General features: G+C 38.9%; 1 protein-coding gene across 6 annotated transcripts in view; it reads right to left on the bottom strand.

Annotated features, from left to right (window-relative positions):
* Positions 1-19964, bottom strand: part of JADE3 (jade family PHD finger 3) — a 134492-nt gene that overhangs the window by 57299 nt on the left and 57229 nt on the right. For all 6 annotated transcript variants that reach the window (XM_047765692.1, XM_047765691.1, XM_047765687.1 and 3 more), the window contains 2 exons: positions 5117-5173; positions 3975-4054 (listed from right to left, as the gene is read on the bottom strand). In XM_047765692.1, coding sequence (XP_047621648.1) covers positions 3975-4054; positions 5117-5162 — 126 coding nt within the window. In that variant the 5' untranslated portion in view covers positions 5163-5173. The remainder of the gene's footprint in view (positions 1-3974; positions 4055-5116; positions 5174-19964) is intronic.

Raw genomic sequence — 19964 nt, 5'->3', positions numbered from 1 at the left:
AGATCTGGACAACTAAACAGGATCTAACTTTGGAAAAGTAAAGGCAAAGAAAAATCTTGAAGGCAACTGGATTTTTTTCTCCCTTGAGTAACACAGGGAAGCTGAGGCTGGGTGCTTTTTCCTTTGCACAACGCTAGTCATATTACTCCAGTGCTCTCACTCGAAATCCTTCCTTTGCCGATGAAGACTTTTGTAAGTAAAGGAGCCAGGAGAGCAACCGTTTGAATGAGGGCAGATTTCTCATTAGAAACCATTTAGGCCAGAAGGAAGCAACACATTTTTCAAGTGCTAAAAGAAAAGTTCTGTCAAACTAGAATGCTATAACAAGTGAAAATATTCTTCAGGTGAAACCAAGGCATTCTCAAATGAAGGAAAGCTAGGAGAATTTATCACTAGCAGACTTACTCTAAAAGAATAACTAAAGGGAGTTCTTCAAATAGAAAGGAAATAAAGAAAAGGAAAGTTGGAACATTAGGAATACAGGAAGAACAAGAGAATACAAATATGGGTAAATATAATTGACTATCCTTTTTCTCTTGAGTTTTATAGTAATATTTGACAGTTGAAGCAAATATTCTAACAATGTCTAATGTAGTTCTCAATGTATGTAGATAAAATATTTAAGACAATTTATAAAGGTAGCGAGTGGATAAACAAACCTAAATGGTGGTACGGCTTCCTTCTTTCACTCAAAGTGGTAAAAGGTAGAGACCAGTAGACTGGTATGTCATGTTTGTAAAAGGCCCTTCCTTTTAAAGGTTGCTTCCCAAGAGTAACCATGAAAAGTTAAACAAAGATAAACCCTTAAAACCACCATAGAAAAACCAACATGGAATTTTTTTTAAATGTTCAAGTAATTCACAAGAAGACAAAAAATAAAAGAGGAACAAAAAAACCCAGAGGAAACAAATAGAAAAACAGTAAAGTGGCAGATTTAAACCAAACTGTACCGAAAGTTATATTCAATGTTTTAAATAAACCAATTAAAAGGCAGAAATTGAAAAAGTAGATTAAAAATGACCCAACTATGTAGCATCTACAAGAAATTCATTTCAAATAAAATCATATATAAAAATTACAAGTAAAAGGATAGAAAAAAATACCATACACCATATAAACATGAATCAAAAGAAAGCCAGAAACTATATTAATACTAGGTAGTGTAGACTTCACAGCAAACAAAATTACTAAAGACAAAGAGGGACGTTACGTGGTGATACATTCACAAAGAAGATATAGCAATCCTAAATGTGTATGCTCCTAACAACAGAGCTTCAACATACACAAAGGCAATCTAATAGAACTTGGAGAAGAGACTATATTCTCTGACAAAAATGGACTCAAACTAGAAATCAGTAACAGAAAGACAGCAAGAAAGTCTCCAAATGCTTGGAAACTAAACACCACACTTCTAAATAATCCATAGGTCAAAGAGGAAGTCTCAAGAGAAATAAATATACTGAACTGGATGAAATGTGAGCAGATTTCCTATTAGAAACCATGAGATTAATGGGATGCAGCTAAATCAGTATTTAAAGAGAAATTTAGGAGTTCCCGTCGTGGCTCAGTGGTTAACAAATCTGACTAGGAATCATGAAGTTGCGGGTTCGATCCCTGGCCTCGCTCAGTGGGTCAAGGATCCGGTGTTGCCATGAGCTGTGGTGTAAGTCGCAGATGCGGCCTGGATCCTGAGTTGCTGTGGCTGTGGTGTAGGCCGGCGGCTACAGCTCTGATTAGACCCCTAGCTTGGGAACCTCCATATGCTGTGGGTGTGGCCCCCAGAAAAGACAACAAACAAACATAAAGAGAAATTTATAGTACTAAAATTATTATACTAGAAAAGATGAAAAAATCTCAAATAGCCTAAGCACCCACCTCAAGAATCTAGAAAAAATGCAAAATAAAACTAAAGCAAGAAGGAAGAAAATAAAAAAAAAATAAGAGCAGAAATCAATGGAATTGAAAAGAGAAAAATAATAAGAGATAACTTCACTGATTTAAAGAATATTCTGAGCAGTACAGTAAATTATGTAGTATTGGATTATAATCCAAAGTATAAAATAAATATACCTGAGTTCATACTGCTATAAGTTATTAAATAAAAATTTTAAATTAAGGAAGCATCCAGGGAGTTCTTACAATTGTTTAATTTTGGGAAACAACCAGGTTATCTAATAGAAAGCTCTTGGCACATAAAAATTTCAATAAATGGTAGTTATGAGGTAGGTGTGGTAATATCCATATTATAATGAAAAAAATTATTTCAGAGAGATGAAATAAGCCAGCAAAGGAAAACATGGATTCAATTTCTTTTAATGCCAAGGCTGGTTCTGTTCTACAACATCAGGATCTCTCTTTTCTAACAGAATGTGACATATGAACAAAACAATTTGCTTCCAGTAGCCCAGATCCCATATTTCTTACAACAAAAGACCGATATTCTCACTGACTTGGAGGCAGCAGACCTTAAGACCCAAAGCTCTTGAGTCACTTTAAGTTTTAGCACTGGTTGTCCTAAATGGGAAAGTAGCAAGGTTTTTTCCCTCACCATTCTGTAGTGAAAGCCTCCTCTGGATAGAGGAGGAAATTTGTTCTGCTTCTGTTTCTGCACATTTTATTTGCTAAGTTTTTCTCATGACACAGACACATATAAATACATTCTACCATGCCTACAAAGACACCTAACAAATGAAAAGTGACCTGAGAAAGGGAGAAATGCTCTCTCTGGCTGACACCCTAAAGTGATGCCTCTCCACCCCTTTGCAAGAGGGCAGGTGGAACCTGGACTTGCTTCTAATTAATATGGCAAAAATGATGGGATATCATTCCCTTGATTAGGTTGTTACCTGGCAAATGTGATGGTTATGAGATATAAGACTCAATCTTGGAAGACTGGAGCAAAAGACTCTCCCCTTGCTGGCTTTGCAAAGGTAAGCTGCTATGTTTTGAAAGGATCTATGCAGAAGGCCACATGGGAAGGAGCTACAAACAGCTCCTAGGAGCAGAGGGTAGTCCTCTACCAAAAGCCAGCGAACAACAACAACGACAAAAATACAGGAACCTTGGTCCTCCAGCTGGAAGAAAATGAATTCTGCCAACAAGGTGAATGAGCTAAAAGCGAATTCTTCCCTTGTCAAACTTTAGGTGAGAACACAGAACAGCTAGCACACTGATTATAGCCTTGAAAGACTTTAAACAGAGAACCTAGTCATGCTGTGCCCATACTCCTGACCCACAGAAACTGAGATAATAAATGTGTGCTGCTTTAAGCCACTGATTTTGTGATAATGTGTAATACAGCGATAGTTAATATACACTCTCTTTTCCTTTGCAGTCAAGGAAGACTATTATTCATAGTAAATATGAAGAATCAAGGTCAGTTTCTCATCATTAAATCATCACAGAGGAAAGTATACAGGATCACTAAACCCTTACCAAGTCCAAGTGCAACCCTGGCACTTTGCTGCCCTTGGGGCAGAAGATAACCAGCCTCATGAGCACTGACCCATTTTTTCTGGGCTGGCGGTAGTGTCTTGAAGGCTGTGAGGACACACCACAACCCAGATCTCCAATCTAGTCCTTTCCTTCCCTATCCACAACTTCCTCATCTATCCTTTCCTGCACTGCCTCCCACTTGCCAACTTAACTCTTTCCTATCACAGGCCAAATCTTTGGATCTTTGGGTCCTTCCCAATTCTCCAAGTCTGGCTCCCTTTGACGTCTTAGCTAGGGGAGGATTTATATTCTAAAGCCAGGCACTTAGGTGTCATCACCAAAATGAAAGCACAGTGAAGATTACTTTTTCCCAAGGGAGAAAGGAAATGGAATCTTTCTTGAAAAATACAAAAGTTCATCAAAAGATAAGCCTATCCATTGGCACATAATTTACTCTTCACAGCTCCAAGATCTGGGTGTATATAGGCAGAAGGCAGCTATTTTTTTTTAAAGTCTAAAAATTGAATATCTGATCTCACCTCAGCAGGTTTCTTGTGTTCATTTGGAATTTTTGACTTGCTCCTATACATTGAGCCAGAAGTAAAGGAAGTGGAAGGACCTGCAAAAGATAATTAGAAAAAAATACCGAGACTTATTACCTGCTAATAAAACTAAATGTCATCCAAGAGAATATGAAAGACATGATTGAGAAGAGCACAGTGACCTTATATCACAGAAGAAAATAGTTAAATTGCAACCAAGAAAGCCTCATAATGGAGTTTAATGACATTTACAGGTGACCTCCCAGGGTGTAAAAGCTTCAACAATACTAATGCTAAGGAGATTCGATTTGGTGTAATCATACCTCATAACAATTTGGAATAACACAATTTATGTTCTATCTAGAGAAAAAGTTATCTGCAAAAGCAACTGAAAAAACTGAAAATGTGGAGCAAGTAATCTGTATGTCCTTCAGCACTTCCCAAATGCTACTGTTAATAAAGTTGTTGCCTTTTTTTTTTTTTTTTGGTCTTTTTGCCTTTTCTAGGGCCACTCCCACGGCATATGGAGGCTCCCAGGCTAGGGGTCGAACTGGAGCTGTAGCCGTCAGCCTACACCACAGCCACAGCAACGCAGGATCCGAGCTGCTTTCCTGCAACCTACACCACAGCCCACGGCAACATCAGATCCTTAACCTTTAACCCACTGAGCGAGACCAGGGATGGAACCCACAACCCCATGATTCCTAGTTGGATTCGTCAACCACTGAGCCATGATGGGAACTCCAAGTTGTTGCCTTTTACAAATGATGACTCATCCAGTCAAGCACTTAGTACCTGAGCTACAAACATAACTGTGGGGTCTACAATTTATGCTCTCAAACTTTTCTTACTTTTCTAGAAACACTGCTAAGTCATTGGTAGATGTGGCTTTTATTGCTTGAGTAAATAAAAAGTGAAAAACAAAATGCTATATGCCACACAAAATCAATTCTCTCACCTAACTTATCTATGTATAATGAAACTTAAATGAAGAAGAAAAATGGTATCCCAAACTTTCCTTCCTAGAAACATTTTTTAACCATTGAAGGAAGCATGAAAAAGCCTGTCCTCAAGTCAAAAAAGAAATCCTCAAGGAGTAAAGATACAGAGGTTACCAGCTGTTGGCCGGTTCTACTCACTCTCGTCTGAACTGTCACTGCTGCTCAGAGTTCTATGGCGTTTCATCCTGGAGCATCCTGGGAAAGAAAACAACACTGAATAAAAGAGTCAAAACACACACACACAGAGGGCAGTAAATACTGCCCAAGAAGCAGAGCAGGCAAATCACACAAATCAAATGATTTATGTTAAGAATAGTCTCAAATGACCTAGAGTGATGAGAGAAGAGTACTACCAAATTCTCCAATACAGAGTGTATCAAAGACTGGGTGAGGCCATGTATTAGCTTTAGGAGAAAACCCAAGCTGCAGGGGATGAATGGTATAGGATTGGCTGGAGCCTCATATGTAGACACATGACCAATGCCCAAACAAAGAGGGGCACCCAAAGGGCCATCAGCCAGAAATCCCCAAAAAGAGAAGAGTAGGAAATCAAATAGCAGTTGCAAAGGCGGAGCTGCCAAGGGCCAAGGTTAAAATGCATGAGACCAAAAAAAAAAAAAAAAAAAAGTAAGGCATGCCCCCCACCTTTAAAAGCAGAACACATTGCTTTTCTGCCTGCCCTTTCTCCCTCTTTCTCACTTTTTCTCTGTCCTTATCCTGCAAAAAACCAGCCTAAGTTAAAATTATATCTGTATAATCTTCAAGGAATTCTACAGAAAGCTCTTACATTGTGAAAAATATGTTTTTAACTAAAATTTCTAATGGTTTAAGCATCCTTCCATGTGTGTATGTGTCCGCACATGAGAGAGAGAGACACCAACAACAGACAAAAAGAGGTACCACCTTCTTGGGAACATATCAGCACTAGAGAGTAGGTGAAAAGGAAGACACGATATGACACTTTGAGTCACAAAGTGCTGAAACTGTAAACTAGAAAAGATAGTGATACAGTCAATAACTGACATTCTTTTATGTGCCATAGTATATGAAATGCTACTAGGGGAAATAATGATTCCACAAGGAATAAAGGTCAGGGTTACTTCTTTAAATGCCCTACAATCTACTAAGGAGATAAAAATTCAAGTACAAGTAATACGAGCAATTAGGAGTAACAGAAACAAAATTATATGTTAAAAAGCTAATAGAGTTCCATTACTGGCATGACAATGTGAAGAGCTTTGTGGACCCACTTCTTAGCGAAACTGGTGAACAAATAAAAAAAACCCACTCATTAAAAATTTCTGTAAATACTCCTAAAGGCCTACAGCAAATGAAGAATTTTATCTACTACAACTCAGAACATAAAGTTAGAGTCTGTAGTATTTGGACCTAGACTCCCTTTCTCCATCCCAGCTCCCAGCACAGATCTCACACCAGACTGCTGCAATCAAGAACACAGAGCTCCCTCTCCTCTCCCAGATGCAAGGTTTTCTTCCTGGGAGAAGCTGGATGTCTGTGTTTCTCATCTGGTCCCCAGCTACTTACTACCTGTTGCTGAGGCTAAGTCCCAGACAAGTGTGGCTGAGAGAAAGGGGTTCCCTTTTTTCAGGTGGCCCTCATTCTTGAGATGGAGGTTAAGCCTCAAGTGTGGTGCCACCAAAATAATGAGGCCCCAATTGTCCTGGCTCCAGCTCATAGAGTGGGGGTTCTACATAGGGAGGAAAACTTAGAAGACCTGGAGTTGCCACTCAAAGGAAACACATCATTGTCTCCACCTGCTACACTAGAGCTATGGTTCAGAATTTTGCCTAGGGGGAGAAGTAGATCATAGAACATAAGGCTCCAAATTGTTCCCCAATGGAACGACTTCATCAGTGTGTGGGGAAGTTCGAGCCTAGGCTAGCATGCTAGAGAGAATTAGGGAAAGAAATAGCTGGGAGGAATCATCCTGGGGTCAGAAGAAATCTCGACTACTTACTGCTCAGGAACTTATCCCTTCAAAGGAGCCCCAATTTGATTGGATCAGTTTGGGGAACAATTTATGCCCCAGGGCATTATTATAAAACAACAGTGCAATCAGCCAGCAATTAGTGGAGTTTAACAGCTGGGTGTGGTCAGAGAAAAGAGTCAAAAAGAACCCTGCCAAAACCACTGTCATCCTAGGGTGACTGTGGGCATACCAAAGGCTGCACCCCTAAGAAGCAACATAGAGACTTCATACTCCAGGGCAAGGAGGGAGAGTAAATAGAGTTCAATAAAACAATGCTCATCTTCATATATACTTAATCTTTACTGGTCACTTGTGTTATTAGATTTTCCTTTTTTTCATTTCCCTTGGAATATCAATGCTTGTATTACTGGTTTCTAAAAACTCATTATGACTAAGGATATTAACCATTTGTCATGCATTGCAAATGAAATACCATATATTTATGCCACCAGTTTACTACGGTGTTTTGTATTTTGGTTGTGTATTAAAATATAACTGTGTTGTGTTTAAAAAAATGAAAATAAGAAAATAAAATAATGTAGCCAGTCACTAAAAAAGTAAACAAGTAAATAACAATAACGAGCCTTCAGGGGTGGCAGGGCACCAGTACTAAGTTGCTACATTATATTATCTAAAATGTCTAGTTTCCAACAAAAAATTACGAGATATGCCAAAAAAGAACACAGTATGACCTGCACACCAGCAAGAAAGGAGGCAACAGAAACTGCCTGTAAGTGCAACCAGATGTCAGATTTAGCAGGCAAAGACTTCGAATTAGCCATATAAATATGTTCTTAGAACTAAAGAAAACCATGAACCAAGAAAAAAGATGAAGCAAAATGAACAAAGCCTCAGAGAAATGTGGGACACCATTAAATGCACCAACATATATGTAAGGAGAGTACCAGAAGGAGAGAGAGAAAAAAGCAAAAAGAAAAAATAATTTTTAATGGCTTCAACCTTCCCAATTTTACTCTAAAACATTAATTTGCACATCCAGGAAACTCATCAAATGCCAAGTAGTTTACAGCACTATTACTATTAAAACTACTACTATGACTACTATACTATACTATCTGCAAAGAGATGCACAAATAGATGATATAACACGGTCAAATTTCTGAAAGCCAGACAAGGAGAAAATCTCAAAAGTAGCAAGGGAAAAATGGCTCCTCATTTAGAAGGGAACCCCAATAAAATTAACAGCTAACTTCTCATGAGAAACAATGGAAGTTGGAGGCAGTAAGATAAGATATTCCAAGTGCCCCGTAGTAATGTTGGCACATATCATTGAATATATTAAAAATCATGAAACTGTACACTTTAAATGGGTGATCTGTAGGGTATATATATATATATTATAACTCAATAAAGCTGTTATTTTTTTTAAACTAATAGGATTAGCCTAAGTATCAAAAGCATTAAATTCTATTTGTTCTACTATCAAAGTCAACTGAATATTTCTTTTTTTTCTTTTTTTTTTTTTTTAGGGCCACACCCGTGGTACATGGAGGTTCCCAGGCTAGGGGTCGAATCAGAGCTGTAGCACCAGCCTACACCACAGCCACAGCAACGCCAGATCTGAGCCGCATCTGTGACCTACACACCACAGCTTACGGCAATGCCAGATCCTTAACCCACTGAGTGAGGCCAGGGATTGAACAGGCGTCCTTGTGGATACTAGTCAGATTCGTTTCCGCTGAGCCATGATGGGAACTCCCCCGAATATTTCTTTTTTTAAACTGCAATATAATTGACATTTCATATTATGTTAGTTTCAGGTTTATAACATAATAATTCAGTATCTGTACATATTGCAAAATGAAGAATGTTTCTTTAAATAGGATGTTAATCTCCCATCATATAAATTTGAGGGGCTACCTTTGGCTCCCAGTATAAAACTTAAGACATTCAAACACTCTTCTGAAATGTAAACAAAAACAATGATAACAGAACACTTCTCATCAAAAAGTGACATAAAGTCACAATGGGAGTTCCCACTATGGCACAGTGCGTTAGTGATCCAGCTTGTTTCTGCGGAGGTGCCAGTTTGATCCCCAGCCCAGTGAGTTAGGCACGGCTGTGGTATAGGTTGCAGCTCTGGCTTGGATCTGATCCCTGGCCTGGGATCTTCCATATGCCACAGGTGCAGTGGAAAAAGAAAAATAAAGTCACAATGAATGTAGAAATTTAAAGATGAAAGTAATATATTTTCTAACTGTTCCCTATTGAATGCACAATGCACAAATCTACCCAGAGTATCACTCAAACACTGCTGGTGGGAATATAAATGGCACAGCTATTCCAGAAAACAATTTGGCTATTTCTTTCTCTCTTTTTTTTTAGGGCCACACCCTTGGCATATGGAAGTTCCCAGGCTAGGGGCTGAATCAGAGCTATAGCCGCTGGCCTATGCTACAGCCACAGCAACACCAAATCTGAGCCACGTCCACAACCTATACCACAACTCACGGCAACGCCGGATTCTTAACCCACTGAGCAAGGCCAGGGATCGAACCTGTGTCCTCATGGATGCTAGTCAGATTTGTTTCCACTGAGCCACAAGGGGAACTCCTCAGCTATTTCTTTAAGAATTAGACATGCACCTATCATAGGACCCAGCAATAGCACTCTTGGGCATTTGTTCCAGAGAAAAGGCAATATATGTTCACACAAAAACCTATACACAAATGTTTACTGCAGCTTTATTCATACATAATAGCCAAAAACTGGAGATGATCCAGATCTCTTTCAACAGATGAATGGTTAAACAATCTATGATACATCTGGACCATGGAATACTACTCAGCAATAAAAAGGAACAAAATACTGATAAATGCTACAATATGTAAAACAAATGTAAAACATGAAAAAAAAAAACCCCACTTAACAAAAAACTATTATGGCTCAGTGAAAGAAGTCATAAATACCAGACCATTTATTATAAGATTCTATTTATATGAAATGTCCAGAGTAGGCCTATCTATAGAGACAGGAAGTAGATTAGTGGCTGCCTAGGGGTGGAAGTGAAAACACATACTGACTGGGCATGAAGCTTCTTTTGGGGTGACAGAAATGTTCTAAAATTGGATAGCAGTGATAGATGCAAAACTGTAAATATATTAAACCCCACTGAATTGTCTACTTAAAATGGATGAATTTTATAGTATGTAAATTATACCTCAATAGAGCTAAGGAAAAAACCTTTAGGGAGTTCCCGTCGTGGTGGAGCAGAAATGAATCTGACTAGGAACCATGAGGTTGCAGGTTCCATCCCTGGCCTCGTTCAGTGGGTTAAGGATCCTGCGTTGCTGTGAGCTGTGGTGTAGGCTGACAGCTGTAGCTCTGATGAGACCCCAGCCTGGGAACCTCCATATGCCAAGGGTGAGGCCCAAAAAAGAAAAGGCATAAAAAATGAAAGAAAAAAAAACCTTTAAAAATTATTGTGACATTTTACCAATGAGAAATTTTTAGGTAGAGTCGAGAATAAAAGCAATAAAAAATTTCTGTGTCTACTGAACATAACATTACTCATACTGAGACTGGAAACAGCATATGCCATAGAAGAAATAATTTTTGTTTTTTAAAAACCCTCAGTGAAGAAAGCCAACTGAGCGGGGCCCCTCTCTCTTCACTTTCTTGAAAGTTTCAGGACACCTAAGACATCTTAGGACTCTTCCTCTTATTGGAAGTTCTGGTCTTACGAACTTTGGTTAAAATGGCATCTCCATTTTCTCTAATATTCTTCTCTTTAAGTAAGACACCAAACTGCTCATGACTGAGGCAGGTACAGATTTTTAAGAATCTGTAAAATCCGGTGCTTTTTAAACTATTACAGTAAAACAATCATTTTTTATTAGAGATTGAAACAAAAAATCATATCAGTAAAGAGCCTCGAAAACAGATTATCTAACACCAATAATGCCAGTCCTGGAAACTGGGTTGCTTACAATTTTTAGAAAAGAAAAAGCAAGTTTTCGGGTCTGGTTTATTAAAGTCCATTGATCTGTTTGTCCATTTCTGTGACTGCACTGCTGTTTTATCTACTACAGAAAAATGACAAAGAATAGTAAACATCAGCAGAATAATGCCATGATGGCAAATCTTTAGATTATCTTCGTTACTTCTAATCACAATAGTCATAAACATTATTACCACCAGATTTTACAAATGAGGAAGTTGAGGCTCAGAAATGTTTAAATGACACACTTGGAGCTACATGGCCACCAGAGGGCAGAGCTGGCAGGGCTATGGAGAATGTGCACTCCAGGTTGACCCTGGGGCCTGAGGAAGACTAGGGGGATAACAGTAGGAATATTATCTAAGCTCAGCCTCATGACCATTGAGGCCTATAGACTTCCAGCTCCAATTTGTCAGATCTCATCAGATGCTGCTCCCCCGCCTCCTGCACATGCTATGGCCCATGTGATTCTATGAATACACCATCCTGTTTCACGCTTGCCAGCTTTTGCACAGGGCTCTTTCCTCTGTCTAATAGTTTCCTGTCTGTTTACCCTGACCTGGTCCTACCCATTTGTTAGAACTCCTCAGTGAGGCTCCCCAGATATGCCTCTCTTACAATTGTTCACTCCTTTCATTTCTATATCCAAGTCTCTACATGTTTCTGTCCACGTAAAAAAACTCTTCATTTGCACTGTAAATTTTCTTTACATGGTCAGCCCTGCCACAAGACCACAACTATCATCAAAGCAGGAACTACGCCACACTCTTCTTTTATCCCTAGGTCTCAGTACAGTGTCCTGTACAAAGTAAACATACAAAAGAGTTAAAGGAGCTGTGGTGCCTCACTCAGATCCTTTTACTAGCTAGCATACCTATCTCCCAGCCACTGCCTGATGGCTGCTAATGGCTCACCGCTGTCCCCTTCCCCAAGGGCTAGAGTCCTGCAGGGAGCTTATACTCTCCCTGTCTTCCTCCCAGGGGCAGCCAGCAGTCAATAAGTGCTCTACACCACCCCACTCCTACCCCTAACCTAAAGAGGCTAAGGCTAGACTTTCCTAAGACCGTATCCTTACTTTAGCTCCTTCCTCTTTCCTACCCTCTTGTCCTCACTCCCTTACAAGTTTCTCCTGGGAGTACTCCCTCAACAAATCATGTACATTCAAATACGATCTCAGGTTCTGCTTCTAAGGCACCTCTACTTAAGACAACATACGAATCTTCATTAGGTGGTACACTTTAAGAAGTACTTTAGGGGAGTTCCCATTGTGGCTCAGCGGGTTAGGAACCTGACAGACATAGTGTCTGTGAGGATGTGGGTTCAATCCCTGGCCTCACTCAGTGGGTTAAAAATCCGGCATTGCTGCAAGGTGTGGCATGGATCACACATGCAGCTCGGATCTGGCGTTGCTCTGGCTGTGGCATAGGCTGGTGGCTGCGGCTCCAATTTGACCCCTAGCCTGGGAACTTCCATATGCTGTAGGTGCAGCCCTAAAAAAAGAAAAAGAAAAAAAAAAGTGCTTTAGAATAAAAATTTTTTGTTAGGCAAAACCATAAATAAACGGAGCTCAATGTGCCATGATGTCTTACTTGGATATATTGAGCAGCTGTTTATTTTCTAGTCCTCTATTCAGGGTGCAGACTGTATAAAGGTATTCTTTTCTTCCTTACCTCCCACAATGAGTACTCCTTTATTTTGGCAGAAATGAAATGTGCACCAGCTCTCACCTTGTACCCTTGAGAACAGTAATTTGATGGCAGTTTTCAGATCTTATTCCTACTATAATCTCAACCAAAATGATTAACAACTTAAATGATTACTATCTTAACAGTGACTCATAAGCCAGGCAAAATGCAAACATATAAAGTAAGTGCCCTCCTTGGGTGAGACTCCCTCTTAAAGGAGCACTGTCTGGAAGTTAACCCAACTAGGATTATTTGGGACTAGAATATAAATCTGTGGTTTGGTGGCTACTTGCCTCCCCATTAATATTCCCACAGAAGAGCAGGAGGGCAGGAAAAGTGATTAACTCAAACACAGCCCTGTTCCTTTCCTTCTATTTGCCTATGCCTATGAGACATCTGAAATGCATGGTCAGTGCAAGGAGCTGCTCTTCACCGCCATCTGTGGGGCCATGCAGCAGATTAAAAATAATCTAAGGCTTTACTTTAAACATATTCACACCATTTGACCCAGGAATTCTACTTCTAACATTCATCTCTGAAAAATAATCCAAAACACAGAAAATTATTTATGAACAAAAATGTTCATTAAAACTCCTTAATAAAAATAAATGAAAGTTAGCTATCAAACAAAAGAGGAACAAAGTATATTAACATTATGGTATTTCATTCCATCATTTAAATATAGTACACAGGGAAATATTTATATTAAAATGTTACATGGGCGTTCCCACTGTGGCTCAGTGGTAACGAACCTGACTACTATCCATGAGGAAGCAGGTTTGATCCCTGGCCTTGCTCAGTGGGTTAAGGATCTGGTGTTGTCATGAGCTGTGGTGTAGGTCACAGATGTGGCTCAGACCTGGTGTGCTGTGGCTGAAGTGTAGGCCAGCAGCTACAGCTCCAATTGGACCCCTAGCCTGGGAACTTCCATGTGCCACGGGTGTGGCTCTAAAGAGACAAAAAAAAAAAAAAGTTAAATGGAAAAAGCAGTATAAAAATTGGTTTTATATCAAGACTGCATCTATGAAATAAAATATATAGAAAATAGATGAAGGCCATAAATCAATTTATTCATGTTAGTTGCATCAGTAACATTAAAATGATGAATTTCTGAGTGATAAAAACATTCTTTTCAGTTCTTTCCGTTCTCCACATTTTTACACACACAGGACATTTATAATTAGGAAAAAAAACTTCTGAGATTTCAAGGTATGTGTCCCGCACGCTACCCACAAATAATGCAGCTGACCTGAAAAACTGAAACTATGAAAGCAGTTGTCACTATTGTTCAAGTTGGACATCAACCAGAGCTGAAAAAAATCCAGAAAAGCACAATATAATCAACTGGATAGAGGTATTATAAAGTTAGTCCCAGAAAGTGCAAAACCTTAAGAGTCAAGAAGAATGTAGAAATGACTGACTTTACTTACACAATCAAAGAGTTAAAGTAACAAAGGGGCACCCCCTGTAACTTAAAGGCAATTTTATCAAAATAAAGCAGGACTCTGAGCAATGCTTAGGGAACTTAGAGAACTCATCAGCTCAAGAAGTGGAACAGAATGTAAATGTAAACAGGTTCAAGAAGGACTGAGATAAAATGAGGGAGGATAAATCCATGACGGAATTTGGAAGTAATCCTTAAGTAAAGAAGCATCTGAAAGTCCAGCTCCCTTAGGAAAATACTTTTCAGAGCCATTAAAAGAGATAAATGTTTGAGTCAGGCCACTGGTCAGACCAGAGCAACACACTTCTTTTATCCTTAAGGATCAATCCTGCCCATGTGTGCAAAGAACCGCCCAAGCTATGCCTTAAACAGAAATCATAAATACTATAAATGTGTTTCTAAGCTGACTAACTGCTTTGGGGTAAACAATACTAACCCTTTCCACACTAAGACTATTTGAGTCATCTGCCTACGCTTTAATTCAGAATTCACCCCTCTCAATAAAACAATTCAAACTATCACTATTTTAGTGTTGTGGAAACCAAACTTTCCTTTAAGTCTGTTCGCCTCAGATATCTTTCATCTGTACCACATTTCAGTAGTCCAGTAATTAAAACTATAACTACCTGAGTAAACAAGAAATAATAGAGAAAAAGAATATACCCTATGTATTTTACTGCTTCCCCTCACTCCGAAACAAATCTTTGCCTTTCATCTTTAAAAAAGAAGAGATGGAAGTTCCCATCGTGGCTTAGTGGTAATGGACCAGACTAGTATCCATGAGGACGCAGATTCGATCCCTGGCCTTGCTCAGTGGATTAAGGATCCGTCATTGCCATGAGCTGTGGTATAGGTTGCAGACGCGGCTCTGATTTGACCCCTAGCCTGGGAACGTCCATATGCTGCAGGAGCAACCCTAAAAAGCTTTAAATAAATAAATAAATAAATAAAGAGATACCAGAAGTTGGAGTAGATAAACCTTCTAAAAGAAGAATGCCTTCATCTCGGTCATTTTAAAAGCTTGTTTTCAAAAATTAAGATATATCATGTGGGAGTTCCCGTTGTGGCACAGCAGAAACGAATCCAACTAGGAACCATGAGGTTGCGGGTTCGATCCCTGGCCTTGCTCAGTGGGTTAAGGATCCAGTGTTGCCATAAACTGTGATGTAGGTCACAGGCACAGCTTGGATTTGGTGTTGCTGTGGTGTAGGCCAGCAGCTGTAGCTCTGATTAGACCCCTAGCCTGGGAACCTCCATGTGCAGCCCTAAAAAGCAAAAAGACACATCATGTGACTCATGAGTCCCCTGTGACTAGATAAGGAGTCTGAAGGTCAACTCTTTTCTAAAGCTCTCAAAAAGCATTAAACAAAAAAGAAGAAAATGCAAATTTACCTAGGTAGGTTCCTGCCACTCAATCGAGTATTTCTTTGTCAACTACAGTTATCCCCATTGCCAGGAAACAGGCTTACCCTCTTTAAAATACAGACATGTTAACAAATTATTTGGGAATTTCAAACCCCCTGAGTAGAAATCATTTTGCCTGAGAAGGCCAGGCTGGGAAGAGAATTTAGATCAGGGTTTAGCAAACTTTTTCTGTGAAGGACTAAACAGCAAATATTTTTGGCTTTATGAGCCATACGTTCTCTGTGGCAATTACTCAAATCTGCATGAAAGCAGCCACAGACAGTATATAAACAAATGATCATGGCTCTGTTCTAATAAAACTTTATTATACTGAAATTTGAATTTCATATAATTTTGACATGTCACAAAATAGTATTCGTCATTTTTCAACCACTTAAAAATGTTAAAAACCATTCTTAGCTTGTAGGTTATACAGAAACAGGTGGCAGGCTAGATTTGGCTCACAGGCCATAGTTCGTCAACCTCTGGTCTAATCTACAAGAAACCTTTCTTTTAATGAAAAAAAGAACATTGAAAATTGAAAGCATACAACTGAATTATCACTCTCCTAACACCACCCATTTCTTCCTAATCTCTCAGCCCACTGTTTGGCTAATACAGACCTCACCGGAAGGTTTCAGCTTGGGTGGCCTATTCTGTGATGTTATCTTGACAGATTTTAATGATCCTAGAGCCTTTCTAAATTAAAATCTGTTTTATGCCTTTTAAGCAAAAAGGTTCCATTACAACAACTTTTTAAAAATTAGCAGTACATTTTCTTTTTAATTTATACACATATATTCAATAATTTCAACTACTCGGATAAATAAGTAGGCTTGGCATCTTAGGAATAAAGAGATATATGCACAAAACAAATCCTTTTAAGATAAGACACCATTTCAAATAAGACCTCTTAAAAATAAAGCAAATCAACAATAGCTTGTACCAAGAAATACATAATTCTTTCTCCAGATAGAAACTCACACAATTTTTAAAAGAATGATTTCCATTATGTCTTATCTCCTGCTGTGAATTGCTTCCATGCTGAAATTTAGTCACATGTACCCCCTAATACATTTACAATACCATCTACTTGATTTAAAGTAAACATCAGAATTTGTTAGGAGGAAAAATACTTTTACGCCAGGTTTTAGAAACATTAATATGCCTCACATATTAAACAATGCCTCACATAGGTCAAACAAACACAAACAATCCCAAACTTACTGAGCAAATTCAAATCCACCGCACATCCACTGTTAATACTGTGTTAATAGAGGGCAGGCCCTGCAAGTGGCCACCACAATGGAAAAACCAAGTCCTTCGGCTCCCTCAGAGTCAGGGTCACAAGACCAGGTGCACTAGACACACTGTTACTATGGCTTGGGTGATCACAGCCTAAAGCTGGTGACCAATGATGTGTGACAAACCAATCAGCGGGGGGTTTTGGGGTTAATCCCAAATCAATCAAGGTGATGTGGGTGTGAAGTGGGGTGGGGGTTGCTGTTAAACGTTTACCTCCGGTCTGAGCTATACTCATGGCAAAAGAGCAGTCAGACAGGGAAGTTAACATATAAGGGAAAGGGTCAGTACTGACTTTGAGGGCAACAAAAATTGAGGGGAAATGAAATGGCTACAAGTTTTCCTCAGGAGAAATCAAAGGGGCTGGGTCATAGATGCCAACACAAGTTAAACCCTGAGAAAATGTATGTGGCCTCCCCAGCAGAGGTTCTCAATCCCCGCTATACACTGGAATCATCTGAGGAGCTTGAAAAAAATCCCAATGCCCAAACTGTACCCATTATCAATTAAGTGAGAATCTCTATTTTCAAAGAACCAGCTTTTGGATTCATTGTTTTTCTCTATTGTTTTTGTTTTCAATTACATTAACTTCTCTTTTATTCTTTCTTTCCTCTGGCTTGCTCTAGGTTTATTTTGCTCTTCTTTTTTCTATTTTCTCGAGGTGGAAGCTCAGGTTATTCATTTGTGACCTTTCATCTATTCCTCATATAAGCATTTAGTGCTATAACTGTCCCACTCAGCACTGCTTTAGCTACAACCTACACGTTTTGATATGCTGTATTTTCATTTTCATTCAGGTCAATGTATTTTTTTATTTCCCTTGAGACTTCCTCCTGACCCATGGATTAATGAGAAGTGTGTTGTTTAGTTTCCAAGTGTGTGAAGACTTTCCTGTGGTCTGTTTTTCATTTCTACTTTGATTCCATTATGGTCAGAGAATGTACTATATATGATTTCAATTCTTTTACATTTGTTGGGGTTTGTTTTATGACCTGGGATATAGTCTACCTTGGTGAATGTTACATGTCTACTTGAAAAGTGAGTATATAATGCCATTGAAGTTCCCAACTACAACTGTCGATTTATCTACTTCTCAAGTCAGTTATGTTGAGTTTTGCTTCATGTACTTTGAAGCTCTACTGTCTGGTACATACACATTTAAGATTGCTGTGTCTTCTGGGCGGATTGACCCTTTGGATCACTATGGTGCTCCTCTTGTCCTCGGTAATTTTCTTTGCTCTGATGTCTAATTTATCTGATATTAGTATAGCCATTCCAGCTTTCTTTTGACTGGCATTTGCGTGGTATGTCCTTTTCCATCCATTTACTTTTAAATTACCTATATCATTACGTTTAATTGGAATAGAGTGAAATATGTCTACGCCATCTTGTTTGGTACAGGACACTTGCTCTCTATTATATTATTTTTGCAACTCCTCTCTATATTTAGACATTATCTCAAAATCTCTTATTTCAAAATAAAAATACTAATCTCAAAATTAAAAAATTAACATAAAAAGTATTATAAAAAAGGGCATTTTACTCAAGTTCTTAACATGTTTGGAGAGTATTACATTGAGAAAGAAAAAGAATCAACCTGTGGACTTGTGAGACTTTTCACTTACAGCACTCTCCCAGAGGAAGACTAAGAAACAGATAAAACTTATAGGTGTGCGGGTAACTGGGAGGCTGTGCCCCTATCATCTGCAGGCCATAAGAAGGAATGTCGGTTGGTGACAGGGATGCATCTACTTTTCCTTAAAAGATAAATACTTAACCACACCTGGTGCTTTTTCTTTGGGAGTGAGAAGCTGTTTTCCAGTACTTATATTTTCTGGTTTCCCTGTATGTATTTGTTATTTTACTACTTATTAGCATTTTCAAAAGGTTAACGGAGAGAATTTAAAATGTATAACTTGTAAAGGAATAAAACTCTAATTAGTTACACAATTTAGTTCTGTAAAAGAAATGAAGAGTGAGAAAGCTGGAAAGTACTGACTAAAATGTGGCTTTCTGAGAATTAGTTGAGTTCAGTAATTTATGCCGTTCATGCTTCAGTGCCCCAGGAAGCCAGATTTGGATACAGATAAGTAGTCATTTGAGACAAACAGCAAAGTTTACCCCTGAATTGTTTTAAATGCTACCCAAAAGGACCACTAAAAGATCTAAGATGAAGACTAGAGAGCGTAGATGGAAACTAATTATTTCCTCTTGGCCCTAAAAAAACTTCTTTGTAAACTAAAATCATCCATATAGGAATCACAAAAAGAGGGAAGGAAATGGATTTTTCTTCTCTATCCTTTCTCCTGTAATCTCAGTGCTATTTTAATTACTCCAAGTAAGAGTGTTTTACAAAAATGATGGGCAGATAAAAAAATAAATCTCTCAAAAATTTGAAATAAAGACTGGTGTTGCTGTGTATGGAAAGCTTGTCAAAAATACCTGTGAACCCAGGCCATGGTTGACTGTCATAGTGATGAAACTTTCCTGGACAATGAGCCTCAGTATTTTCTTATCTGAGAATCAGCAGTTTAATTTCATCCTTCAAGATCAAAGGCACATAAATTAACTTGGTCCACTGATTTGGAGCTATCAGGCAAGACAAATCCACAAAGTAACTCATTAGTTTATAACGCTTAAAACAACTCTGGGCAAACTGTTGAGAACTGAACAGAGACACCCCAAGACACTCACCAATATATCTTTCTACAGTGCTGAATAGAAAACATCTAACCTCTATCTGACCATTCCAGTGAGAGAGCAACTATCTAGCAAGGCAATCCATCCTAATTTTTTTTTCTGTTTTGGCCACCCCATGGTAGTTCCTGGGCCAGGAATCAGATTTGAGCCGCAGTTGTGACCTATGTGGCAGCTGTGGCAATGCTGGATCCTTTTAACCCACTGTGCCAGGCTGAGGATCAAATCTGTAAAGATGTCCTGGTTGAGGATCATCCTGGTGCTGCAGAGATACTGCTGATCCTGTTGTGCCACAGCAGGAACTCCCATTCTTATCTTTTTGTTGTCTTTCCAGGGCCACAGACGTGGCATATGAAGTTCCAAGGCTAGGGGTCAAATTGGAGCTGCAGCTGCTGGCCTACGCCACAGCCACAGCCACACCAGATCCAAGCCTCCTCTGTGACCTACACCACAGCTCATGGCAATGCCTAATCCTTTTTTTTTTTTTTTTTGTCTTTTTGCTA

The sequence above is a fragment of the Phacochoerus africanus genome, chromosome X (genome assembly GCF_016906955.1).
Source record: "Phacochoerus africanus isolate WHEZ1 chromosome X, ROS_Pafr_v1, whole genome shotgun sequence".
NCBI lineage: Eukaryota > Metazoa > Chordata > Mammalia > Artiodactyla > Suidae > Phacochoerus > Phacochoerus africanus.
The sequence above is the reverse complement of the archived record's forward strand: the minus strand, read 5'-3'. Positions and strand labels throughout refer to the sequence as shown.